Source organism: Thermobia domestica, chromosome 11, assembly GCF_964235325.1.
Source record: "Thermobia domestica chromosome 11, izTheDome1.hap1.1, whole genome shotgun sequence".
Classification (NCBI taxonomy): Eukaryota; Metazoa; Arthropoda; class Insecta; order Zygentoma; family Lepismatidae; genus Thermobia; species Thermobia domestica.
The window spans coordinates 250,259,897-250,287,849 of record NC_137464.1 but is presented as its reverse complement, the minus strand read 5'-3'; the positions used below and the strand labels follow the sequence as shown (position 1 = coordinate 250,287,849).

The 27,953-nt window shown below is 39.2% G+C and overlaps 1 protein-coding gene across 1 annotated transcript; it reads right to left on the bottom strand.

The window, feature by feature from the left end:
* Positions 1–90: 90 nt before the first annotated feature.
* Positions 91–27,953, bottom strand: LOC145664915 (uncharacterized). Its single transcript, XM_081732016.1, has 3 exons — positions 27,811–27,953; positions 22,552–23,166; positions 91–1,544 (listed from the first exon to the last, which is right to left on the bottom strand). The coding sequence occupies exons 1-3, from the start codon at positions 27,890–27,892 to the stop codon at positions 1,264–1,266; spliced, it is 978 nt and encodes a 325-aa protein (XP_081588142.1). The 5' UTR covers positions 27,893–27,953; the 3' UTR covers positions 91–1,263.

Genomic DNA, 27,953 nt, shown 5'->3' with positions numbered 1-27,953 from the left:
GCCTTGGTACAGAACAATAATGGAGCAAATAGTATTTTGACCCATATAGAGATTTCCGAAACAGGAAATCCTCTTCCGACAATTCAACAATATTACTAGAAAAACAACCCAATTCTCGTTAAGACTGTGATTGCTGGATATAAATGAGTCAGATTTGTATGTAAGTGTGTAAATGAAAAAGCAACGATTGAAATATAGCTATTAGGTAAAGAAAGCATAGTATGTTGTGTTTTATATTTTGATACCGATAGGGGACATAGTGGCTGGCTCCTGGTAAAGCACTTACCTCTAGTCCGTAGGGCTCTGATTCAATCCCTGGCCAAGTAAGTTTATGGTGTCCATGGGTTCTCTCAGGGTACTCCTGTTTCCTCCCACATTGTCATTTCACCAATTCTTCCATCATCATTCGTCTCCCTTAACGTAAAGGATATAATCGTGGGACGTTAAACAGAACGATTTCATTTCATTTCATGCATTTCCGTATATTTTTCATATTTTCATGCAGATACATTTCCGTACCTTTCTTATCGTTATCCGACTATTCTATAAAGATTTTTTTCTTTTAAAAATTTAAATTAAAAAAAATATATATAATCCTTTCCTTTATTATAAACTGTACAGGGCAGCGTTAACATAAGTATTGTAAATTCCATATGTAGCAAATTTCTTTCAAACCTACCCGAAACAAATAATATCGGAAGTATTAGCGTTAAGTGAGTCTCGTCACGCCATTCTGAATGCTAACCTTTGGATGTACTGATTTTGGAAAGGAGAAAAAAACTTCATATTATCAAATTAATACATCAAAGCAAATTAATATATATTCGATGGTGTTGGTAAGAGATTAAGTAGTGGTTGAGTTGAGTTGATTTTGAGTTTAACGTCCCTTTCAGCAGCGAGTCTATATGAGACAGAACCTACTGATTAACGTGGAATCCGAACCACATGAGCTCCCACCGGGAATCAAACCCGAGTCTTCCATGCCGAGATTAAGTAGTGGTGGAGTGTTCCGAACATGTTCTGGAATTCAAGATTATCTTGATTTACAAAGATCAATAACGTATAGTCAAGGGCGCCGATTTCTCTGTAAATTGGGGGGCATACAGATGCAGAAAGCATATATGATGATTTTAAGACAAACTGCATTCAAATTATGCCAAATATTGTAAATTTACAAATACAATGAGGGGGCCCACATGAGCTTGGGGGGCGGGGTCCCTCCAGGATCGGCGCCCTTGCGTGTAATTGATTTAAAAGTGATAATTACCAAAGAAAGGGAGCCTGATGATGATGCCATAGAACATAATCATACCACCAACGATTAGCACGTTTAGGATTAAGCAACTTTTTAGTCCTAAAGTCAAATGGAATTAAATTACGATTATGTAACTCTTCAGCTGTTGTTAAGAGACTTCGCTGTCTGCATGGCGTACTTCTCTTGTTTTGATTCATCGTCATTACACTCCAACGAACAAATAAGTAAGGTGTGAATGTGGTTCCCAACAGTTTAGAGGCACTTTGAATTGCTCGGCATTCTCGTCCATCTGCAAAAGACATTTTTTTAAGATAAAAAAGAGTGGCACATCTTGACTTTGAGGTCGGGCATACAACATGCAAATCAACATCACATATGGAGATGACCCATAATTATGTATGTGATGTTTTACTGACTGTAGTATTTGTAATTCTGAACAAAAAGTTTTGATATGGCAACACTACGTAGCCTGAGAGTGAGGATAATCATCACTGGAGTTAACGGTCGCACTATGCCATAGCAGTGCGGGAGTGGCTGAACGAAACATGCGTCGTGGGTCTGTGGAATGGCTAGTTCGATTTCCCGATTTGTCACTATCTGACTTTCTGTTATGGGATGTTTTAAAGAACAACGTGTATAGACATTACATACGCAATTTGGGCGAACTACGGGAAGTTATTACAAAAGAGTTCCACAAGATACCAATACGGGTCTCTCAAGTTCTTTGTGAAAACATTGCTCTTCGTCTGCAAGCATGTATGGATTTGGATGGTGCATTGGTGAGCCATGTCACGGACAACAGGGGTTAAAATTCTTGTAAGTAAAGGTATGAAAGTAATGTTTTTTATATTCAAGTTATGTTGCTAGTTTCTTTCTAAAGTCTCTGAAATATCATATACATAATTACGGGCCACACTATATATTTAATAAACCTATATTTAATTCGTTATTATCAGAGGGCGGATCCAGGGGACGATTGTCCCCCAAAGAAGAGGAAACTTTCTTATTTTATATATAAATAAAACCCATCCCTGAGTTTGGAGGTCTTAAAAGTAGCTCTAAGTAGTAGTATTACAACCCCCTCCCAAAAGTCCGTCCTGGATCCGCCTCTGGTTATTATTACTATACGTCAATTAGTAGTTTTACACACACACCACACACACACACACACACACACACACACACACATATATATATATATATATATATATATATATATATATATATATATGGCCGGATCCAGGATTCTCTGAGGGGGGTGCACCAACAACTACCAGTACATTTGAATTAAATTTGAGTTTTTTAAAAATGCCTTTAAGCATTTGTGATGTGAATGAGGAATTCCTTTGGAAATGCTAAGTGTCTGCTCTCGATGAATTATTTTCCTTCAACCTTCAGAACATTGACTTAAACTATTGATTTTGCAAAACTCACTGCTAGCTTCTCACTTTAGGTAGTGTATATTTACAACGAAGGGGGGGGGGGTGCACGTGCATCTTTTCACTCCCCCTAAATCCGGCCATATTATATATATATATATATATATATATATATATATATATATATATATATATATATATATATATATACATCTATGTAACAGACGCTCAAACAAGTTTATGCTCCGAACTCTACTTCCTTCCTTGAAACATGGCGGCAGTTCTGTGATGCTACGGATTGTAATCGTAATTTCCTGGTACCAGGGGCGGATCCAGGACCGACTTCTGGGGGGGGGGGCGGTGGGTTGTCATACTGCTACTTTTAAGGGCTCCAAACTTTGGGATGGGTTTTATTTATATATATAAAATAAGGAAGTTTCCTCTTCTGGGGGGGCGATCGCCCCCCCTGCATCCGCCCCTGCCTGGTACTAATATTCCGTGGATCCTGCGACTACGCTTACAAGTCGGATTATTTCCAATGATTACGCGAACACTTTTAGGTAACTACGTGCATGCAGATATTTATTCCAGCCAATAAAGTACTTTTCTTAAATGGCAGTGCGCAAATTCACTCTGCAAAAATTATTGACGTGTAATTTGGTGGACATAGGGATGAAGTACACTTCCTGACCTACCCAATTCCCAGACAATGTTATTGAACACTTGTTGTCAGTTCTGGGTCTCAAACTGCGGAGCAAATCTTATCCATTCTTGCTGACGGAACTGAGTGCTACATTGCATTAAATGGAACAATATTCCCTTGTAAACCATTTTTGACTTCTATATGCCTGTATACGACGACAAATCAGAGAAGTTCAGCAGGTTAACAGTAACCTGACGCCGTATTAATCAGGTAAGTTTTATTTCCATCAGATGTACCCACTATTTTGATAAACCACCTGTACATGCAATGTTTCTTTGAACCACATTGCAAAATTGTCAGGTTCTAAAGCATTTCAATATTTAAATACCTAACAAGCATAGCATTAATAACTATATTAATAAATATTATTTTTAGTAGGGGAGCATATGTCATCCCGTGGCAGCTTTCGTGAAGATAAAATGAGAGGGTGATTTTTTGATTTAGAAAAGCCTTCTGATAAATAATTTCGATGGTGTCACTCACTGGTGATTGGCGTGTAGACATGATGATGTCATCAAAATGGCGGACAACTCGCTTCAAGAAACAATCATTATCTCCGTTGTTTATGAACCGATTTTCTTTTTCTGTAGCTCATTTTAAAGGAAATTAAATTTTCCATAAAAACTGTTTTGTAAGTATTTCTTCTAAAACTAAAGGTTTAGGAGTTATTTAATAATTTAATGAATTATTGAACAATTATTTATGAAATAAGCAAAAATAATTCCGAAAGTTAGAGAAGAAGAAGAAGAAGTAAAAGAAGAAGAAGAAACAATACTCAATGTTCAGAAATTGTATGTTGTTCCCTCTAAAGCTTTATCATATCATCGTTAACAAAATGTTGGTAAGTCGTCATCGTTGGTAACTACAGTTTTTGCAACGATGGCCCTCCCATTAACCAACCGTCTGCCAACATTTGTCTACTTAGTAAGCACTTCCACGGCTAGTGACTAACATCATTATGATTCTGTAATCGTTAATGGTGTTGAGTATCTAGGAAATCTTTGTTATTATCTCATAAATTTATGTAGACGAGCACTTTTTCCCTTTCCTTTCTATAAAATGAACAGGAATTTCTATAAAAATTATCAGCTGTTTTTGATTTTTCTTGTTAAAACACCTCGGGCCTTATGCAGAGTCATTCTGACGCGTGATTAATGTCATACCAAAGAGTTGGACTAACATATGTTTCCTGCAGTAGCCAGGCCTTAAGTATGACGCTAATCATACGTCAAAACGACTGTGCTTAAGGCCACTCTTCTTTATTTGTGATTGAAGTATGTTAACATTTTCTTATTAAGTGATGCATCGTCAAAAAGAAAAGAAAAAAAAAAGAAATAAGGGAATAATCGAGAGTTTTATTCATTCATTCAGTAAACACTTTGGGCCTTATGCATAGTCGGTTTGACGTATGATTAGCATCCTACTAGGGTCGTCTACTGCAGGAAACATATATTAGTTGATAGGGGCGTCGGAACAGGGGCAGCTGCCCCCCCTGAAATTTTCATGGAGGGCAAGATACTAGTTTTGCCCCTCCACTTTCAGACTGTAAATACATCACATAAAAGTGGTTATATAAACTAAATTTGTTTCTTTATGGTAATGTGAAAAAAATTCTGTATTCCATATTCATCTTTCTCTTTGAGACATGAGAACGGGCGCTTTTTCTCACCCCATATTAGACAGAAAGATTTAGGAAAAGGAATTGAAAATTCTCTTTCTTTCCATTGGTGTACATTCTCAAAACATTAAAATCTTTAAGAATTGTTGTTTAAGTAATCGTGTTTGCAATATGAAACGAGTCGTTGAGCGAGATTTTAAAGCTTAAAAAGAGATAATAGTTTAAATGCGTAACAGGACATTGAAATACTGTATATTTCCTATAAATTTAAATTATTCTTACAAACTATATGCAGAGTGCAGTAAGTTTTAGAGTGAGGAAAAATATATCCTTTGTGAGCACTAACGAATGACAGTATTCAGGATGTTCTTGCCTGAAGAAAGGACAGGGCGAGACACGTTCACAAACGTTAGCAAGAACACTTCCGACATGGATGTATGCGGGGGTGGGTCCTGGGGGTCCGGACCTCTCCCGAAATCCCGATAATTCTGTATATTAAAGTAAAAGATACAAGAGGGTGGGAATCAGAAATTGCCATTCGATACGTATACCCACCCAACCAGGTACATTCTAGGAACGTGCCATTTAAGTTCCATATGTATCGTTTACGTACCTGGTACTTGAGAAATGTACATTTCATATGCATAGCATGTGTCGCTAGGTATGTGCCTTTCGAGGAATTTCTGACACTTGAAAGGTACTTTTACATGCTTCACTGGAATGTGAGGAATGTGAATGGCACATACCCCATGTACCACGGCATGGTTGTGCGTAAGTTGCTTCGTATTGCGACTAGGGTTGCCAATTTTGCTACTTTGTGACTAGATCTGGCCATTTTGAGAACGTCGTTAGTCACAAAGTTTCCAAAGAGCCAATAGTGGCTTTTTTTAGCCATATGCTTTTCACTTCTATAGGCACTTTCTGAGTTTAGCCACATTTTAATATATTCTGTGTGTCATTTTGCAATTTTCTGACGTTTGATGCGTTCTCTAGGTTGTAACATTCTAAACCCCACTGTCAGAATTGTCCTCATAAAATTAGCATTGATGGTTATATTGTGACGTTACACAGCAGAGAATTAGCTCAAAACCTGTACGTTAAAACTAGACGTGAAATAAAATGTTCGGGAAGACGTAAGTTTAAGTATAAACTAACTCCTTAAAGAAATTCAGCCTGATAATATAGACATCCTTCAGGAAATGTCGCTTTTCAGTGGCAATAAGCCTGAAACCGGTGAAACATCTTTTACTGATTTAGCTTCTTCTTTCACCTTCTGTGGAATTTGAAGATAATTTCGACAAAATTGAAAATCAGTGGCGATTATAAATCTTCAATTGAAGAATTTTTGCAAGAAACTAGCTGAACCTGCGCTCTCTACACAGCGCATTATTCGCATATGAGCATAAATCGCCTTATCATTCCTTACAACATCTGTACATGTCTCTTTACAGACACAAGTTAAAGACGTATTGATTAAAAAATAGCCAAGGGGTATCATAAAGGGGAGATTTTTCGATTAGTTTTCTGAATATCTCGCACCGTTTGCAAGATTTGAGCCTACTTCCGGTTGGAGTTTCTAATTCATGTATGACCAGTGTTTTCTTTCTTCTTGCATGCAGTATGTAATAAGCAAATACATTACATACAAAATTAATATAATGTCAGTTATATATGGTGTTCATTGGGCAAAACACTCCCAAAAAAGGTTCATCTTAGACTGGAGAAATGGTTATCCTTCCTTTTCCATTATTATTTGGCTATGAAACAAATGCCGGAGACATATACAACCCTTATATACAACAGTGTGGTGTTGGAATGTATAATGATTAGGATGTGATGTTTTATTTTTGTTTTTTTTAATTTCAACACTTCCAATGTACCCGTAAAAATGTAATAAAGAAATAGTGCCCATGTTTTTTAAATATTGAATTAGAACTGGACAATCTTCATGAAATTTGCAATCGATCATTGAAAACGTCATCTTTCTAGAGCCTGTAGTTTCTGAGATCTCATTGTCGAAAGATGGGCCGGAAACATATATGCGTATTTTAAAAGAGCTCCAAAGATGGCAGCACAATTCATTTGCATTTATTTCGGAGAAGGCTTACTAAAGGCAAAGGTCTTTGAACAATAATTCAAAAGGATAAACTTTGTGAAAAATATTTCCTTAAGTAATTTATTTAAACTACACTCTTTTAAAAATATTTGTCTTTGTTATAGACGTGAAATCACAAATAACCGTAAATTTAAGGTTTGAATGCTAATTTTATAGGTTAGAGCTCGGTCGCTCTTAAAACACAAGAAGATAACCCTTCACCTGTCTAACTAACAATATCACTGTGTTGTGGCGTCTAACTTGCACCTCATCTTTCATCACATCACACATACATTTCGATAGATATTGTACGTACAATAAATAACGATTCCTGATCAATTGATGAATAAAAACAATAAATAAATAAATGAAATTAAACCTCTTTGTCCATCCAACTTATCCTTTGTTCCCCTTACGCATAACTCCACTCCCAAGAGAAGGTATTCCCTTCTACGGGTTCTTGCATTGTAAAAAAAAAAAAAATAAAAAAATAAAAAAAAAATCGCTCTTAAACATACTCACGATCGATGTTTCATTCGATCTTAACAGCTGTGACGTACCAGACGTCAGAACAGCTGCATTTTGATATCCTGCCTGTTCCTCATCCCGGGCTTTTTTCTGCGTCATTCCTTTGAGCACTACTCTCCAGACTAATCAAGCCAAGGGTGTGTAGTGCTACGGGTTTGTCCAGAGAACTGTTCCAACCTTGGTGGCTATCCAAACGGGTCACCTTACCTACATCAACTTTCATAATCATCACACACTCCATCTCGTTCGTTTTTCAATCTAGGGGCTTCGGCCCGGTTCCTGCTCTCCATGGCGGATCCACCTCAGATCACTGGGGCTTCGATGGATGGTCGGCATGGCGGACTACCTCCAGTCTTCCTCGCCCCACCGGCTCAAGCCACAAAGGTGGAAAAGCGAAAGGATAGCGCACGACATCGCAGAGCTTCAGAACGCTCAACTGCCTCCACCGTCTCGAACGCCTCCAGTCGATCGCGATCGCCAATCCGTTCCGAGAGCTATGCTGAGCGTTTAGTAAACTCACCACCAGCTAAAAAACAGCATTTAAGTCAAACAACTTCAGCTGTCATGGACGCCGAAATTGCTCAATCTTCATCGTCATTTCACCATCCGAACCATCATCAAGTCATCCCGCCAGGACCAGAGCTTCATTGTTTTCTTCTTCAAAACTTTGATCCGAAATACGACAATGTCAAGTACGTAGTTCTTCAACTTCGTAAATATCTCCCAAGTATCAATCTCACTCAGGTTGTCAAATCCCGCAATGGAATAATCTTGAAATCTACGGACCCACATTTCGCTACTACCGTACGAAACAAGGCTTCTTTCGAAATCTTTGGGAAAACAGCCAAAATTGACACCCTCAGTTCCTCTCGCCGGAAACAACCACCACCTCCGAAAAAGCCTCCTCTTCTCTCCATTGTTATCAGGGGCGTTGATCCCACATACACGGATGAGGAAGTTTCTGAAGAGCTGAAACTGGAAGGCTTCACCATCACCAAAGTACTCCGCATCCGGAACGATCAGGGACCCACTTACATGATGCGAGTCTTAACAACATCGCAAGAAACAATTGACACCATGCTCGCACATGGCGCCATGATCTATAAAAAACGTCATCGTGTAGAACCCTCCCGATCATCCCCGCCACTTCCAATTCGTTGCGAAAGGTGCCAAGCCTACAATCAACACACCACTGCCAACTGTCGCAACACTGCCATCTGTGGCTACTGCACAGGCACCCACCCTACCCGTACTTGTCCGAATTTAGAACTTCCACCCCGTTGTGCTACCTGTAACGAACAACATCCCACATACAGTTACAAGTGCAAAGGAAAACCTCAACCTGAAAGTACTCGACCTGAATTAGTTGCCCCACTTCGCACTCATGATTCTTCTACCAACACGGATTTCCCCATTGACTCCACTCCTGTTACTATAGATAAACTTCTCGCTTTTACTACACTTGCCTTGCAAAACATCCACCCCTTTATACGTCCTCACATCCTTCAACAAATCATACACGCAGCCCGTATCATTTTTCACGTCTCTTTCAACGCAACATACTCTAATACCGATGCTCATTTTCATACGTCGCACCTTCCGTCTTATTCTTAACAGCCAACTCTTCCAGCATATCATCATGGCTTTAGTGTTTCTATTTCTCAATATCCGATCCTTTTTCAAAAACAAACTTCTCTTCGAAGCGCTTCTACTCGAGGAAAAAGTAAATGCATTTCTGCTCAATGAGACTTTTTTCAAACGATCGGATACTTGCCATATCGCACGCTATAACATCCTTCGTTGTGACAACACTCTTCCAGCTCAGAGAGCAAACGGTGGGGCAGCAATTGGCTTTTACCACAACCTTCCATATAGACGTCATTCTAGCCCAATTCTCAATCTCCCTGAGTATGTAATAACTACATTATATTTCCCGAATATAGCCATCACACTCATTACCATTTACGTCCGACCAGGTCATCCGATCCCACTTCATTTTCTACAAGATATATCCAATACATACAAGCATTACATCATCATGGCAGATATCAATCTTCATAGTCGTACAGACAACGAACGTACCATGTTCATGCAATTTGTGGCTTCAAATACAACAGGCATCATCCACGCTTTACCATCCCCATCTCGCCCTATTTCTCAGACAACTCCCGATATAGTCATCACTTCCAATACTCTTGCTTCCCATTGCACTGTTGACGTTCTAGCACTACTTGGCAGCGATCACGCACCTATTAAGCTGACGTATCGTCATACCCAGGCCACTAAAACTGCTAATCTACCACCTCCGCGGCCAACACTTCGATACGATAAAGCTGATTGGCAAAAATACCGTGACTACATTTCTCAGTCTTTACATCATCACACACCACCTGCTACTGAAGAGCAATTATACGACAGCCTCTCTACCATAAACTCGACTCTTAGCCATGCCTCCGAACTGTATATTCCAACTACATACTCTACTCCTTATAAACCACATCTTCCACCTCAATATTTATCCATGATCCGTCGCTCCCGTCAGCTATACCGTGATTACCTCCGCACTAGAAACCCTGACACCCTCCATCATCATACTCAACCACAGCGCACTGTTCGCAATTACATCAAAGCGTACAAACTGCGGAATTGGGTTAAGACCTGCAATGATCTCAACGAAACCAGTCATCCAACCAAATTCTGGAAACGATTCAATGCTCTCTGTGGCAAGTACACCAAGCCTTCTTACCCTCTTCTTCATAATAATGTACCACTCCAAACTGATCTGGAGAAAGCTAACGCCTTTGCAGACTATTTGCAAGATATTTTTACACCTGCGGCGTCCTCCACTCTCATCACTCCACATCCAACAGATCGCCTGAATCTCGCATCTCCTCACTTACAGCCCGATGTCACTCATTCCCTTCCGCATCATCCTCTTACTACATCTGTTACTACCGCTGAAATCCTGGCTGTTGTTAATCGTAAAAGAAATTCCGCCCCAGGCTTTGATAATATCACATATCGCCACATTAAAGAAGGTCCATTATTGCTTCTCAATCTTCTTGCACTCATCTACACATTCATCCTTCGAACCGGCTTTTTCCCGACAGACTGGAAAACTTCCAAAACACTCATGTTTCTGAAGCCTAACAAGCCTCCTAGTGATACATCCTCTTACCGTCCTATTCAGCTGACATCCACTTTTAGTAAAGTCTTGGAGCGCATCATCGTTAAAAGATTACATCCATATCCCGAAACTAAACATCTTCTTCCCATTCACCAAGCAGGATTTCGCCCTTCATATTCAATTAATGATCAGCTTCTTCGCCTCACCAGTCTCATCACCTCACATTATAATTCCATCAAGCCATCTTGCCTTCTGTTGTTTGACCTGGAAAAAGCCTTTGACAAAGTTTGGCACCTGGCACTTCTTTACAAGCTCAATCATCTTAAACTTCCCGTTGTTTATATTCGTTTCATCTATCACTTTCTTGTTGGTCGCATCTCCTACGTTTCCATTAATGGGCAGTTATCTCATCCCATTTTTCTTTTGTCGGGTGTACCTCAAGGTTCAGCTCTCTCACCTCTTTTATATATACTTTTTGTAGCAGATTTTCCTCCACTTCCTCCTGATATATATCTTTTTCAATATGCAGATGACACAGCATTGCTGGCCTTAGGAAAGACTATTCGCCAGATAAATCAGGACCTGCAGGAAGCTATTAACCGTTTCACTTGCTGGTGCACTAAGTGGAGTCTCTCTATAAATGCGACCAAAACACAAGCCATCATTTTCATTCCACCACGCAAACGCTCCAAAGTCCACAGAAACCCATCATTGCTTACTCTTCACGTTCATGATACTCTCATAGCTCCTACTCGCACAGTTACCTATCTTGGCATAATCTATGATACACATCTCACATGGAAACCATATCTTCAGAAAGTCGCGGCCAAAGCTTACCAACGTTTGAATCTTCTCAAGCGCCTCACCGGCACTACCTGGGGCCTTAAACCACATACAGTTCTCAATACATACAAAGCTTTCCTGCGCCCGGTTCTTACGTACGGTTTTCCTGCTTGGATTGCTGCACCACCCACCTTTTACGAAAAACTGCGCATACTAGAACGTCATGCATTCCGAATCGCACACCGCATACAGCTCCCCAGTCCGACCCGAGCACTATATGATCTTATCACTTTTCCAAGCATCACACACCATATTGAATCTCTTAGGCTGAAATTCATCACTGTCCGATATACCTCTCACCATCCTTTACTCATGGATACTATGCGCCATCATGAACTCCACCCTGTCCACACTCGCTATGCCCATTCTCCACTCAGTCTGCTTTTCACTTTATACCGCTACACTCTACCACCTGACCATCCGGATTTGTATCTGCTCGAAGACTACCAAGCCCATGCTCATCTACCTCACATCTTTCCATCCTTCACTGCACAGTGACACCTCTTGTTTCTAACAGGGCTCCCTCCGTCTTCATCAGCCTAGAGATGCCCCTAGGCAGAAGATAACACACATTTGTCTTACTAACGTACCCTGTGTTGTCCTGTGTATCGCACATCGCCCCATCTCTCATTCTAAATTCCATCAATTTGGTAGTCTAACTTTCCATGATCATTTCACTTAATCAATAATCATATACCTGTATAGTAACGTTTTACTCTTTGTCTACCTATATACTTTATCTCATCCTAATCTTTGTGCTTCAAATTTTCTCGTGATTTGCTCTCTTATCTCATTTATGTATATTTCTATCATTTCCTTATTTATGTTCTGTCCAATAATATGCTATGTTCTTTATGTTATGTTATTTACGTTATGTTCATATGTTAATGTAGAACTCCTCCTACCATTTATATATGATTATGATCGTAAAGATCATAATGTCCTAGTTCAGGAACCAAAATAAATAAAATTAATTCATTCCCCTTAGCCCAGCCATGCCTTATTCCTCTACCACAATTCCTCCACTTCTCTCACCTCAGAGAGGGTGTAGCCCTCTAAAAGGACGCTAGCCTATGGCTAGCACTAAAAAAAAAAAAAAAAGTCGCTCTTAAACGATACTCACTCAGAATTCAGAATCGATTATCGATTCACAGGTCTGAGGTCGATTGCTAACGCTCTACGAGCATTGACTAGCATTTTTTGTTCATTTAGGGAGGATTGTACTGTTACAGACACTCGACATCCCCTTGCAGTCCGTATTGCTGACTCAAGTGGGAGCCCGTGGCCATCATCATCATTTTCGTCTCCTCATCTCTTTTGTGGAGGGCCAGTGCTCACACTGACCGACATCTCCGCGAGGGCGTATTGCTGCCTCAAGTGAGAGCCACAGTGGGCTTCCTCGATCATCCTCTTCACCGAAGTCTTTTGCGCCCATTTGGATGGCGTCAGGTGGCCATCCGGGACTACCACCGCAACCTCCTGGGCCGTCTCTGAACCCCACGTCAGTGGGCCAGGGGACTGACCGCAGGCATCCATCTGCTTCCCAAGGCAAAAATTCTGGTAGATCCCGATCACGCACACCGGACAAACATCACACGTCTTCAACTCAGCCACCGTCTAAGCGTCATCATACTGTTAGTGAATCCGAGCAGTCTGTTTCATCCATGAATCTCGACGACGCTAATGAATTTCCGACAATACTGGATTCTTCCAAACCTCGTCTTCATTCATTCCTGCTTACCAACTTTGATCCCAAATTTGAGAATACCAAGCTGGCTTTCCAGCAACTCATAAAATATCTACCACGCGCCTCCGTCGCTCAAATTGTTCATACACGCAATGGGATAATCTTCAAGTCATACGATTCATCATTCTTAACCACTGTACGAAACAAATGCAGTTTCGAAATTTTTGGCAAACATGCTGAAATGAAGCGACTTGAATCAAAGGCGTTTAAACAGGCACCACCTCCACGAAGACCCCCGGCTCTTTCAGTTGTCATTAGGGGGGTGGATCCTTCCCTGACAGACGATGAGATTCAGGAAGAACTCACTCAAGAGGGGCACTCTATACTTAAGTGCATACGTATTAAAAACGACCATGGAGCCACATACATGGTACGAGTCATTACTAATTCCGAAACCACCATCGATGACTTGCTAACTTATGGCGCTTTCATTTATAAAAGAAAGCATCGCGTCGAGCCATCAAAATCACCTTTACCATTGCGATGCGAGCGCTGTCAAGCGTACAATTCCCACCCGACTTCAAAATGTACGCAACCTAGCAAATGTGGATACTGTAGCGGTGCCCACGATACTAAGGCATGTACCAACTTAGCTAAACCACCTAAATGCTCCACATGTCCGGAGCAGCATCCGACGTATAGTTATCGATGCAAAGCGAAACCTACAGCTGAACCTCTCAGCCCGGAACTCACGGTTCCTTTGCGACCTGTTTTACCGCCAACTCAGCAAGCGCTACCACCACCAGCTATCGACGAACCTATTACTCTCCAACAATTACTATCTTTTTTCACTATCGCAATGCAAAACATTCATCCTTTTCTTCGACAACACATTCTCGGGGTGGTCAATCGCTCTGCTCGCCTGATCTTTAAATGTTCCTTTCAAGCTACCTACTCTGGCCCACACGTGTATTTTCATGTCACTCCATTCGAAGAACATGCCTCCACAGAAACTTCCAACCCTTCTACTGCACCGTAATCATGGGTATTTCGCTCTTATTTGTTAATATTCGATCCCTCGCTACTCATTATACTCTTTTCGAACAGCTTCTCTTAGAAGAATCTATTCAAGCCTTCCTCATTAACGAAACTCACCTCACACCAGCTATGTCTTTTAAAATACCTCGATATACATTACTACGTTGTGATTCTACGGTAGCTGCACGCCGAGCAAATGGGGGAGTGGCTGTTGGCTTTCATCCTTCCATTAGTCATCGCCAATACCACCCTGCCTTATACAACATACCGGAGCACCTCATTATCACCCTCTATTTTCACTCCCTTTATGTCACTATAGCCACCATATATGTGCGCCCTGGACACCCAATCCCCCTCTCCTTTTTTCAGTATATCTCTAATAACTTTAAATATTATATCATTATGGCAGATATTAATATTCATAGCCGTTCAGATAACCAGAAACAACGTTTCCTTAACTTCATCACCAGTCATACCACAGGCCATATCTTTGACATACCAAAACCTACCCGACCTATCACTGAAACCACACCAGACGTAGTGATTTCATCTGTCAACCTTTCCCAACGATGTACTCTCGAGGTACTAGATTCTATTGGTAGCGATCATCTACCCATCAAACTTCACATTGATCAACCACAGCCTCATAGTCCTCGAACCTTACCAGAATCTCGGCGTGTCCCACGTTTTGACCAAGCAAAATGGGAACATTATCGCTCAACAATCAATGCCGATTTAGCCAATCTTGAGCCGCCTACCACAGAAGATGCTCTGTATAATTGCATTTCTGATATTACCTACTCTATCCGTCATGCGTCCGAACTTCATATACCAACCACTGAAATCTCCCGGTTCCAACCACGCCTACCACCAAGTTATCTACCTCTTATACACCGCTCCCGCGCATTTTTCCGAGAGTTTCAGCGCACTGGGAACTTGGAAGCACTGCAGCATCATCGCAAACTCCAGCGCACAGTCCGAAACTATGTTAAGGCATATAAACTCCGGACCTGGGTCAAGACTTGCAACACCTTGGCAGAAACTTCGCACCCAACTAAGTACTGGAAACGCTTTAATCTGCTGAAGGGCAAGCTTACCAGGACGCCTTATCCATTGCTTATTAATGACTGTCCGCTACAAACAGATGAAGATAAAGCCAACGCTTTTGCCGACCACCTGCAAACTACATTCACTCCTTTTTCACCAGACTTTCCCCGGAGGCATCCCACGGACATCTTGAACCTATCAGCACCTTACTTACAACCGAGTGAAACTCATAGTCTTCCCGACAATAATCCTCTCACCGCTCCTATCTCTACTGACGATATTTCGTCTGTCGTGAATCGCAAGCGTAATACAGCTCCTGGTTTGGATCGGATAACTTATCGCCACATCAAAGAAGCACCATACTGTCTTCTTCTTCTTCTTTCTTATGTCTATACATTTATACTTCGTACCGGCTACTTCCCCTCAGACTGGAAAACATCCTCTACTTTAATGTTTCTGAAACCTAACAAACCTCCAGATTCTGTTGCATCTTACCGTCCAATACAGCTAACCTCCGTATTTAGCAAGATTCTCGAGCGCATCATCGTCGCCAGACTTCATCTCCATCTCTCTACCCATAATTTGCTTCCTGTGCATCAGGCTGGATTTAGACCTAATTTTAGCATCAACGATCAACTGCTCAGACTCTTAAATCTCATTACCAATCATTATAATACTGCTCGACCGTCTTGTCTCATCCTTTTCGATCTCGAAAAAGCTTTTGATAAAGTTTGGCATTTAGCTCTTATGTTCAAACTACACCGCTTCCGACTTCCGCTTTCTTATCTCCGATTCATATTTCACTTTCTTTCTAACCGCCTCTCTTATGTAACCATCAATAGCTCCTTCTCTCATCCGATTTTTATTCACTCTGGTGTACCCCAAGGCTCTGCTCTCTCACCCCTACTATATCTTCTGTTTGTAGCTGACATGCCGGCACTTCCTCTCAATGTGCACACTTTCCAATATGCTGATGACACTGCTTTTCTCTGTACAGCCCGAACCATTCAACAGATTAACTCCTCTCTCAGCATAGCAATTGACTCCTTCTTTCGATGGTGCAATAAGTGGCGACTTCACATAAACTCCACTAAGACGCAGGCAATTGTCTTTATTCCACCTCGCAAGCGCTCTCGAGTACAGAAAAATCCGAATCTCCTTAACATCAGTGTCGACGGTACACGAATTCAACCCACTAAACAGGTCACTTACCTCGGTCTCACTATCGACCATCATCTAACTTGGTGCCCACATCTTAAAGAAATCACTCGCAAGGCCTATAATCGTTTAAACCTTCTTAAACGTCTTATAGGTACCACATGGGGATTACAGCCTTCTACAGTACTCAATACCTACAAGGTATTTTTGCGCCCCGTCTTAACATATGGACATCCCGCCTGGGTTAGTGCATTACCTTACTTCTACAACAAATTAAAAGTGCTCGAACGACATGCTTTTCGTCTAGCATACCGAATCAAGCTTCCGAGTCCAACGCAGGAGTTGTATGACCGCATAACGTTTCCTACCCTACTTCATCACATCGAAAAATTAAGGCTCAGATTCATAACTACCCGCTTTCAGCAACGGCACCCTCTACTTGTGGACACGATGGATATCGATCGCAACTACGATCTGGGTTATAATTTCATCACCTGTCCTTTATCTCTGCTCTTCTCCCTTTATCTCAAAACTCTTCCACCTGATCACCCCGACCATTTTATCGCATCTGCCTATTCTTCCGATCATCTTCCCCATCATGTTTCACCCACATTTACTGCACTGTAAATCCATTATACTAACAGGGCTTCACATGTCTTCATCACTGTCCAGAGTAGCCCCTGGACAAGAAGATAACCAGCATTCGTCTTTTTAACAAATTGTTTGTGTTTGTCCTGTGAAGTGCACCTCACCATCATCTTTTCCTGCCCTTATGATTATGATCACAAGATCATAATGTCTGATGGATACTATAATAAAATGAAATAAAGTTGAAGTATAATAAAGTGTTACTTAAATACATGATGTTCCAGTTCTCCTACATCCCATAGACCAGCTCCAATCTCCTTACTACCCCAATACTCTCACCACTCACCCCGGATAGAGGGCGTAACCCTCGCAAGGGAGCTAGCCTTCGGCTAGCAATAAAAAAAAATCGCTCTTAAATGTTACTGTAGCATTTTAATAGATAGATAAATTGCTACACAGATGCTGGAGGAGAGAATCTATTTTCAGAGTTAGTTTCGTGGCTTTTTTTTAATATTATTTATTGATTTATTTATATATATATAAATAAATATCAAAATACATACATGCTTCGACATTCGAACGTAAAAATGAAGCGTTAAGGTTTTAGGATTTAAATACGCGTACCCCCGGTTGAATAGCACTGCCCTAAGAAACATTACTGACATTCCTGGCACATGCCAAGTAAATGTGTCAAGTACATACACGGTACGTGATATACACATAATAGATACATTCCTCGGTATGTGTCATGCACGTACTTTTGGGCGGAAGTAACCTTATTCCTTACATGTGTATTTCACATGATTGCTCTATTCACGTACCTATCATGTACATTCCAATGTACCTCGAGGAACATTCTTTACACATGACCAGTATGTACTTGTGTTGGGTGGGTAACCAGTACAGATAGTTTTTAAAGAATATCGTTATACAGTATAGTATACTTGTTCGTAGTTAAGTTAGTGCACTAACGGCGTTGGTGTAATAATACTGTTTTGTTTTGATGTTTCTCTTTCATGTGTTTTGTTTTCTCCATGTTTGTGTGCCTTTTTTATGCAAATACGGTATAATGTTTTGAAGCACAGAGTGTCCTATATCTAACAATCAATTTATTTTCTTCATATTACCCCAGGGGTAAAATTGGATCTGAGAAGGTAGGGCCGGTACGTAGCGGCATGACGTCACGCCGTCCCCTGTCTATCTTTGCCCATTGTAATGTTTTAGGTACTGGGGGGACGCCGTACATATTATTTGGAGACGCCCCCTCGCGTCCCCCCTCACTTTTACCTCCTGAAAAGACACACTAAATCAACAACATTTTAAGAAAAACAAATGCGACAGATTTTCTAAATTTTAAAACAAGGTAGAAACATTTTCTTTATGTTTAATTTCTTGGTTTTAAAATCAAAATATAGGTATTTCTCTAAATAGTTTTCTGTTTGCTGTGAACCCAATGATTTGTGATTATAGAATATTGCAAGCATTATTATTATTATTAGCTTGTCAGACCCACAAAGCCAATAACGAGCAGCCGTGCCGCAGTGGTAGCGTTACGGCTCCGCATTCGGGAGGTCCGGGGTTCGATCCCCGAGACCAGCCAACGCGACAGGTTATTTCACGGTTTCTCTCAGGCAAATGTTGGAATGGTACATTCTTTAGGGGCCTTGACTTCCTTTTCTAATTACTTCTTCCTTTCCTTCCTCTGTTCCTTTTTCCGGGTTGTATGCTCGCCTAGGGACGTCATCCCTTAGTCATATGAAGGTCTGACCAGTGGCGGCTCGTAAGTATATGATATGGTAGTGCCAAAACGTACACAATAAAAAAGCGCATATCCGTAAAAAAAAAAAAGTACATGTAAAGGCACAAATAACATTATTTTATTACAGTAACACACACACACACATTCATATTATATATATATATATAATGAAGTTGTTTGTGCCTACAGTAAACTTATTTATAAACATAAAGCAGATTTTGTCCAGCTTGCGTCCCCCCCCCCCAAACAGTACACACGGAAAACAAAATAAAGCATTGGCTACATCACAGCCACAAATTCAAACTGTTTTTCAAATATATGTTCATGTTAAATTGATGCAATCTTTCCTTATTATGGATCACTTGCTTAACACACAATTTTAAATTAGGTATTGACTTTCCTAAATTTTTAACAGTTAGTTTGTCGTCATATGATAGGGACGAAAACGGATATTTCAGTAAAGTACTTCCCGCATTCATCGTAATGTATTGTCCTGATTTCACGGAAAGTAATTACAAATATAGAGAAAGAAAACAGCACTACACTTAAATACTCAGCTTCAAAACTTCGCTAAAATATATGATTGACATACACACATCACATTCAACACCACAAACACTCAGGCGCACAAATTGTTTATGTTTCAATCAGGAAGGAATCATGCCTGCGTTGACAACACAATAATGAAATAAACTCCAAATCGATTTTTGGGAGGGTCAAATCTAGATGGTACATATTGATATGTAATAAGTAACTAGTTTGGAAACACTGCAATGGAAACCAGTGAATCAGAAGTCACGTGTTAGAATTCCAGGCGACTTTAACTCCAAACCAAAACCCCCTTTCCTAGAGCATCAAAATATAAGACGAAACAAATCTCCCGCTTCGAGCCACCTTCGATCGTGGCACAAAACACTAGTTACGTTCCTCCTGGTCTCCAACTAACGAGCATGCGCACAAACCATTTTTAGAACAGTCGGGAGAGCACGGGAGAACTTGGCACAAACAGAGTAGAGATACATGTAGGCTTATCTACTTCTGAGCGCGATTCAAACCAGCTTCTCGTGCGCAATGATGACGTTGCAAGGAAAGTATTGTGCATAAAATTAAAAAGTTAGTTAGTTAGTAAGATGCAAATACTATTTATATTATTTTTTGTATTATTTGTGGTAGTGCCCTGGCACATTGGCTCCCCCTCAGCAGCCGCCGCTGGGTCTGACATAGCCAAACTTGCTGAAGGGCCCAATTTTCAGCGCACAACTATTATTTGCAGAGTTGAAATTTTGGTTCACGTGATATTTGTGTTTGGATTCTTTTATCGTTGATTTACCAGCACAACAGAAGGCAAAATGAACACTGCTTAAGTTCTCGGAAAGAGCACTCAGTGTACACATCAACGATTGCTTGAATCCCCTAACTACTCATATAACATTACGTTCACTTAGGCCATGTAGGAGAGAGTGCTGAAACCTGTAAATCAGTCTGACATTGAAATAAAAGAGCTAACTTTGCGTCACTAAATCGTTTCCTGATTATGTAGGGATGCAAGGAAATGCATATGTTACACATGTGTTCCTTACTTCATGTTTAACCGAAAAAGAACCCTTCTTAACACATAGTTAACATAATCAACAAAGAAAGTATCGAAAAATACAAGTCTTCCTGGTGTTTATGAAAAAAAAAAAAAAAAAAACACCAACAACCAGTGCCAGCATTGGTACAGAAAGTTCACAACAAAATACATCTCAGAATTCTCTGCAATGTGCCTGACTTGAAGTACCGGATTCCACGAGCACCTCCAAGCAGCAAAATGAGCAAAGTGTCAGGTAAATTGCGACGATGTTCCCCAACACTTCCACACAGCAGTTGCCTAAAGAACTGGATGAAAGATCTTGTGTAACCGATCAAGGGAAAAAGTTCGAAATTCCTGTTTTAGAAAATAGAACTCAGCCGACTAAGGATTTCAATTTTTCACGAACTGCACGCCGATCTTGTCGCGAGGAATGGTTTCATACATTCCCTGGTTACATTATGATACAGTCAAAAATTATGTTTTGTGTTTTGATTGTATAAGGTATATCATTTGACAGGTAAAATGCTGATGCAAGGACCTGAATTGACTTTTCTCGCCATAGGATTCAAGAACTGGAAAAAGGCCACAGACAAATTCAGAGCACATTAGGAAAGCGGACATTAGAAAAGATGCTTCTCGTAGATGGAAATTTTACCCTCACGAAACTGTTTACAGCTGCATTATATTATTATTATTATTATTATTATTATTATTATTATTATTATTATTATTATTATTATTATTATTATTATTATTATTATTGTCCAACCATGTTACATCACGAACATATATTCGTATTGTCTTACCTATGTTACATTCCCGCGTCTATTTTGAAGACAGTAGTTCAAAATCAGTTTGCCCCCAGCTGAAAAATACTTCCGACGCCACTGTTAGTCGAACTCTTTAGTATGGCACTAATAATGCGTCATAACGACTCTGCATAAGACCCCGAGTCATTCTGACGCGTGATTAGTACCATACTAAAGAGTTCGACTAACATGTTTCCTGCAATAGGCCTTTAATTTGATGCTAATCATATATCATAAGGTAATTAATAAGAACTTGTATGTTTTTATATTAAAGTCGAAGCCTGTGACCAAGTCGACTATTGCACTATATTGTCACAAAGTAGAAAATTGTATTAAATTATTTGCATTAAATAACTTTAGTCACGGCACAAATCGCAACGAAAATGACGCGGACATAATCCCGAATCCACTTGCACTAGACAATATATTGTCACAAAGTAAAATAAGTGGAAGATAATAAATAAGTTGACGCCAGGTATCACATGTTATAAACATTGAGTACAAAAGAAAATGAATCTAAAACAGCACATGTATTAAATAAAAAAAAAAAAAAAAGGTACGAATTAGGAGTTCGAAACAGTACACCAAACCCTGACGGCATATTATATCAAACTTCAATCGAGAGTTTACTATATTAAAATTATACATCTCGGAGTTTAATTTTCACAAAGCGTGGGATATTTAACCCCTTCAGTGCGTAATTTTCAGATGCGAACCGCTGTAAAAAGTGTAGTTTTTTTTTTAGAACTTTGGAATTTGTTACCTTTTAATAACTTTTGAACCTCTCAAGCAATCACAATGAAATTTTCGGCATTATGATCTTTGTTGCTTCTAATTAGCTACTATAACTTGTCATTGTCGTATTTATGGTTATCATCATCATATGGTTAGGTTACACAAAATTTGGGAATGCCTCAACAGATCAAGCCCAATTTTTCTGTGTGGTCTCTTGGGGTTCCTAGGTGAGCGCAAACTCGCTAAATATTGTCGGGAATAACATTACTCATACTATGGGCAAATATATTCGCCATACGCAATACAAAATAGCCAAAGCAAAATGAAAGCGTATATATACGCCATCCGCACACCAGGTGCGTTTTGAAGACACGAGTTAACTCGCCACCCACATTGAAGGGGTTAAATAGAATTTTTAGAAGCAGTGAAATCGAAACATTAAGATTACAGTTAATTTTAAAGGAAAAATAAAAATACTTTTTCAAGTCTATAAATTAATGGGCTATAAAAACAAAGTTGATAGTTAAAACATCGAATTGTTTACATGTTCCCCAAAATTTCCATACGCGTAGAAAATATTATCGTTTGCTTATGTATTGTTAAACTTACCTGCATCTAATTTAATTATCACTATTGATGAATTGATGAACGGAACCAAATCATCCATAAAGATGGAATGCACTTGTCGAATGATTTTACTTCCTGATTCAATAAATGAAACACGACCAGAAGACGATCTACAAGGCTCGGAAGCGAACTGAACCCAATCCCTTTTATTTGACACAATGTTGTGCATTAAAACAATCTTGTCCGAGTTAGATAATCTCCTTGCGGCACTAGCAATGAGGGAAACTTGAGTCCATGATGATTCAACAGCCAAAACTTGATGGCCTTTTGCAGCTGCTATAAGCGAATGAACTCCCAGCTGAGCGCCAATATCTATAAAAGTTGCACTAGGATAGTTGTTTAAAGTTTGTAATAATAAATTTAACATTCGGGAACTTTTCACACCAACTTTGAGATTTTTAGCTGAAAAATTACGGTCTGAACAAAAGCACACATTGACTGTCACTTCTTTTGTTAGTTGCATGCACTGGGTCCACTTCATTTCATTTTCGGTAGTTAGCGAAATTATTGTAGGTGAATAGAATGCCCATGTCACCACAGAAGATGCTCTTCCTGAGAATAGAAGCCACATAAACGCCAAGAAGAAAAGGATGAAAACTGCAACAAATAAGTTCAAAATATTAAAAAGTATTTTTTAAATGTAGTTTTCTACACTATTCTAGTAAATTTATTCGCACGATATAACGAAATAACATTAAACTAAATTATGTCATTTTCAACCATTAGAAATTGTAAACATGATGAGAAACCTGTCAATGTTTATTGCCAATTGCAGTTAGTTTCCGTAAACTTCTTTTGCTTTATTTTAATACAGATATTCTTACGAATTTAAATTGCGAATTGAAACGTTCTTTTCTGGTGGTAAAAATAATATGTGGCACCACTGAAGACTCATTTCTCTGATTAACATTCAGAAGCCAACATGCCTGAATAAAACATTTACGAGCCTTGTAGCAGACTATTTGTTTACATACCAAAGAAAATATTAAACGAAATGAAATCTTTCAGTTTAACGTCCCACGTTTATGACTTTGAGGCTAAGAGAAACGATGGTTAAGGCAAGTGAATGATGGAAACATTGGTGGAATGATCATGTGGGACGAAAGGGAGTACCTAAGAAAATGCATGGGGATCGAACCAGGTTCGCCACGCACCAGAGGTAAGTGTTCTTCCTCTGGACAGCAAAATTTGGAGCATAGAACAATATACGGAAATGAAAATTCTCCCTCAGATTGGAACATTTTATATCGAAAGTATTGTACAAACATCTAAAACTACCATATAGTGGGATGAATACTCGGGGCTCGGTAGTACACCACTTACTACTGGTGCGTGGGCTCTCTGGTTCGGCGCCCGGTCAAGTGTGGTGGACAACATCGTGTCCTGGGTTTTCTCGGGTACTCCCTTTCTTCCTACATTCTCATTCCACTAATTATTTCGTCATCATTCACTTACTTTAATCATCGCCTCCTTTACCTAAAGGGCATAAATCATCGCTTACATGAAATTTAATGTGGGACGTTGAACTCAAAGATTTCGTTTCATTTCATTTCCGAATCCCGGACTCCATGCAGCAAAGACACGTGCACTACTAGACCCGCGGGTAAGGATTTTAGTCATATTGACGACGAAGGTGAACTGATATGAGAGTATATTTTGCCATTAGATCACTTACTGTAGGTTATGAAAGTCACTAAAGATGGCATTAGTTCCAAATGGATTTTTGACATCCTCAGAGTTCAAATTGTAACAATCTGAAAATCGATCGCTCCAAATCTGATTTTATTTAATAATTTAGCTTGATTTAAAACACGTATTTTACAGGTGCTTTCAAATAGGCTTCGAACACTCTTGGTACATATTCTGATTATTGATTGTTTTATGTTATTTTAAATACTCGTTTATTTAATTTTAAGCTTATTGCTACTAAGTTTAATATGTTAAAATTTTAATTTGTTACTAATTATTTACAACTTAAATTTTATTAAAACAAGTCGATGAATTACAGCTTTCCGGGATATTAAATCACTCGGCGGGAAGTGCTTTAAGTTCTGTACACATGCACATTTTTAATTTTTTTTTTTATATTTATCTATTGATAACTACTACAAAATGTCTACGTAAAAAGAGTAAAAGCTGATAAACGTAAAGACGAATTAATTTGTCGTTTAAAACAGTTTTAAGATTGTTTGCAGTAAATGAATATAAATGGTATGATGTGCTTATGTAATATCGTTGAGATATACATTAATATGAATTGCTAAGAGCTTAACCCCACCTACTTTCGTATCCTAGATGATTCCCAATATTAAATAAATTTATCAAGTAAGATTTTGCATGAAATAACTATTTAACAAAATAATATGGAGTTTCCTGAATCCAGAAAGCTAATATTACAACTTATGTTCAAAACACAGGATGGATGTTTTCAGATACGTATTCCTAGCTGTTGTTCTAAAAAGCTCCACAGTTATGTATGAATACGTCGCTGTCTTAAGGTAATAAATGAATTAAAATGTGAGAAATAAATTAATTATATACGTCGAATTCTTGATACTAAATGAAATAATTTAGGTTACTTGCTGTAGGAAGTAAAATGGTGTTAAGTAATTGTTGTATCCTATAATCCGAATCGTTTGGAAACAGACAGCTATGGTATAGCGCTTGTATCCAGGTATTAAAAATAAACGTTATCTTTGGAACTGAGATTGGGAATCTGTATAACTATTGGGATTGACTATAGCCCGCTCCCCCCAGTGATTTTTAACGAATCATAGTGATTCTAACGATTCATACTAGTTCATAATGAATCAGAATCGCATGTTATAAAGATTTAAGATGTAAATCTTGCGGTAAGGAAGCTTTAGTATAAGTAATAGTAGTAGTAGTAGCGGTAGTAGTAGTAGTCGTAGCAGTAGTAGTAGTAGTTAGTATCAATAGTAGTAGTAGTAGTGGTAGGTAGTAGCAATAGTAGTAGTAGTAGGAACGGGTTAGAAGCCTCGCAGGGGTTGGTTGGATTCTGTTCTCGATATAAGTAGTAGTAGTAGTAGTAGTGACTCTTCCAGTTCCGGTGACAAAGAACCCGGGGGGGAGCGGGCTATACACAAGCCGACTATTGTAATGTTCGTTTAATTCTGTGAATCTGCTTCCGGCTTAAGTTCAAAGTATCCCCTCCAGTTTCATACCTACAAAAAAGCAGTAAAACATTAAAACGTGCAGCCGTAGTAGTAGTAGCAGTACTAGTAGTAGTAATAGTAGTAGTAGTAGTAGTATAATAGTAGTAGTAGTAGGAGGAGGAGGAGTAAGAACGGGTTAGAAGCCCCGCAGAGGTTCGTTGGGTTCTGTTCTCGACATAAAATGAACATGCTGCTGAATCATCGAACCTTCCGTGTCTTGCAAATAGTACGCACTTCCACATATCTTTTCTCGTATTAAACATAACTTTACTGCCAAAGTTACACACCTAAACAACACATAAGAACTCCAAATCATCATTTCTTACCTCATTTCTCCTGTAAATTTTCCAAATTTTTATAAAAAACGGAGGGGTGACTCTAAACTTAACCCCTGCTTCCCCGCATGATATGCGGACCTGCTCGACTGGTGTTAAAATGAAATGGAAGTCCAAAATACAATTTTACAAAACAAGGTTTTCTTAGAACAACGAATGACTGTTATCATAGTTTAACAAAAAAGGTATTACTGTTGAGCGTTTTACTTTAACCCACAAAATGCAAATATTCTTTAGGCCTATACAATTCATTTGTGTCCAACCAAGGTGCAATGACAGCACATTTTCGGTGCCGCTGGGAAGTGTCTCGGACATCGTGAGCCTCTTTCCGTAGCGGTATGGGTCAACGTAAAACAAGTTTTGTTTTATAGTTTTTTTTTTTTTTTTTTTTTTTTGCAATAGTTGGCATAATTATCTATTGCTTACTTGCGTTACATTGCGAATGCTCCTACAAACTAAGGCTCCTTCGATTGGCTAATCACTTATTTCAGCGTTTTTATTACTTGCACAACTTCCATTTACTCTGATAAGTAGAGTTACCAACTACCCAAATCAAAATGTAGGGACACTTCACGCAGAACATGAAGCTAGAAATGGACGATCCTTTTTCCGCAATAACTAATAAGATAAAGTAAATCTTTCTAATGAGCAAATAATATTTATCTTCTATGCTCTAAGGTCTTCTGTTATTTTGAAGACTGTATAATAGCGTGCAGGGGCGGATCTAGAAGGTAAAAAACTGGGGGGAGAAGCCAGAACCCAGATTCTAAAGATACACCATGAGTAAACTTTCAAAAAAATATATATATAAAATAGCTTAAATTATTTTTATCACTCAAAAAACTTGACCCCGGTCCCCTGAAACTAAAATACAATATAATAATAATAATAATAATAATAATAATGTACAGGTGTTATAAAGGTTAGTGGTAGCCAAGAGCGCCCATCAGGGGGGGGGGGCAAGGTGGGGCGCTCGCTCCCTCCTAAGAGGAAATAGTACTTGGGAATATCGAAAGCCCAATAGAATTTTTACATTAGTTATAGCAAAATTTGAAACTATATTTGAAACCTCGCTAATATTTGCCCCCCACCACTTGGAAACCACAACATGGGCGCCCTTGGTGGTAGCCAAAGCTATCTAACCAATATACGCCACTGACTAAATTTTAAAATATCTACTGAAATTATCGAGCGCTTGCTACTGATATTTTTGATCCTTGGGTTGGCAGTGTTGGAGCGGAGGTATACAATTGCAGTTTGTTTATTACGTTAGGATCACTCTTACAGTGAACTGTAAATAGTTGTGATCATTTTAACCCTTTCACTGTGGAAGGCGACGGAAAGAAAATTTCCCTAACCTGCGAATGTCGATTATAGTCGACGTGTTAAAATTTGTCTGTATCTTGGTTTTGTCGATTGTAGTCGCCAAAGGTTTTCTGTGTGATTTCTATTGTTTATCGAAAACAATAGAACACAAAAAATTGAACGGTACAACTTTGGCGACTACTCTCAACAAAGCCAAGATACAAACAAACAAATTTTAACACGCCGACTATAGTCGACATTCGCATGTTAAGGAAATTTTCTTTCTGTCGACAAAAGTCGACTTCCTCTGTGAAAGGGTTAAATTCCAGCTATTAAACATTTAAAAATTAATTATCTGAATAGATCGCTTAAAATAAACAATATATATATTTACATACGTTATATACAATAAATAATGTACTCACATATGTACGTTAATTTCTTCACAAGTTGTTTTTGCCTCATCGGTTTACGAATTCGTCTTCTTGAAACAATTTTCTTCTCCATCGGTTCACTTGCGTACCTGGCGTTGCCATTGATCGGTCTGCTATGACAACAGCAGATAAAA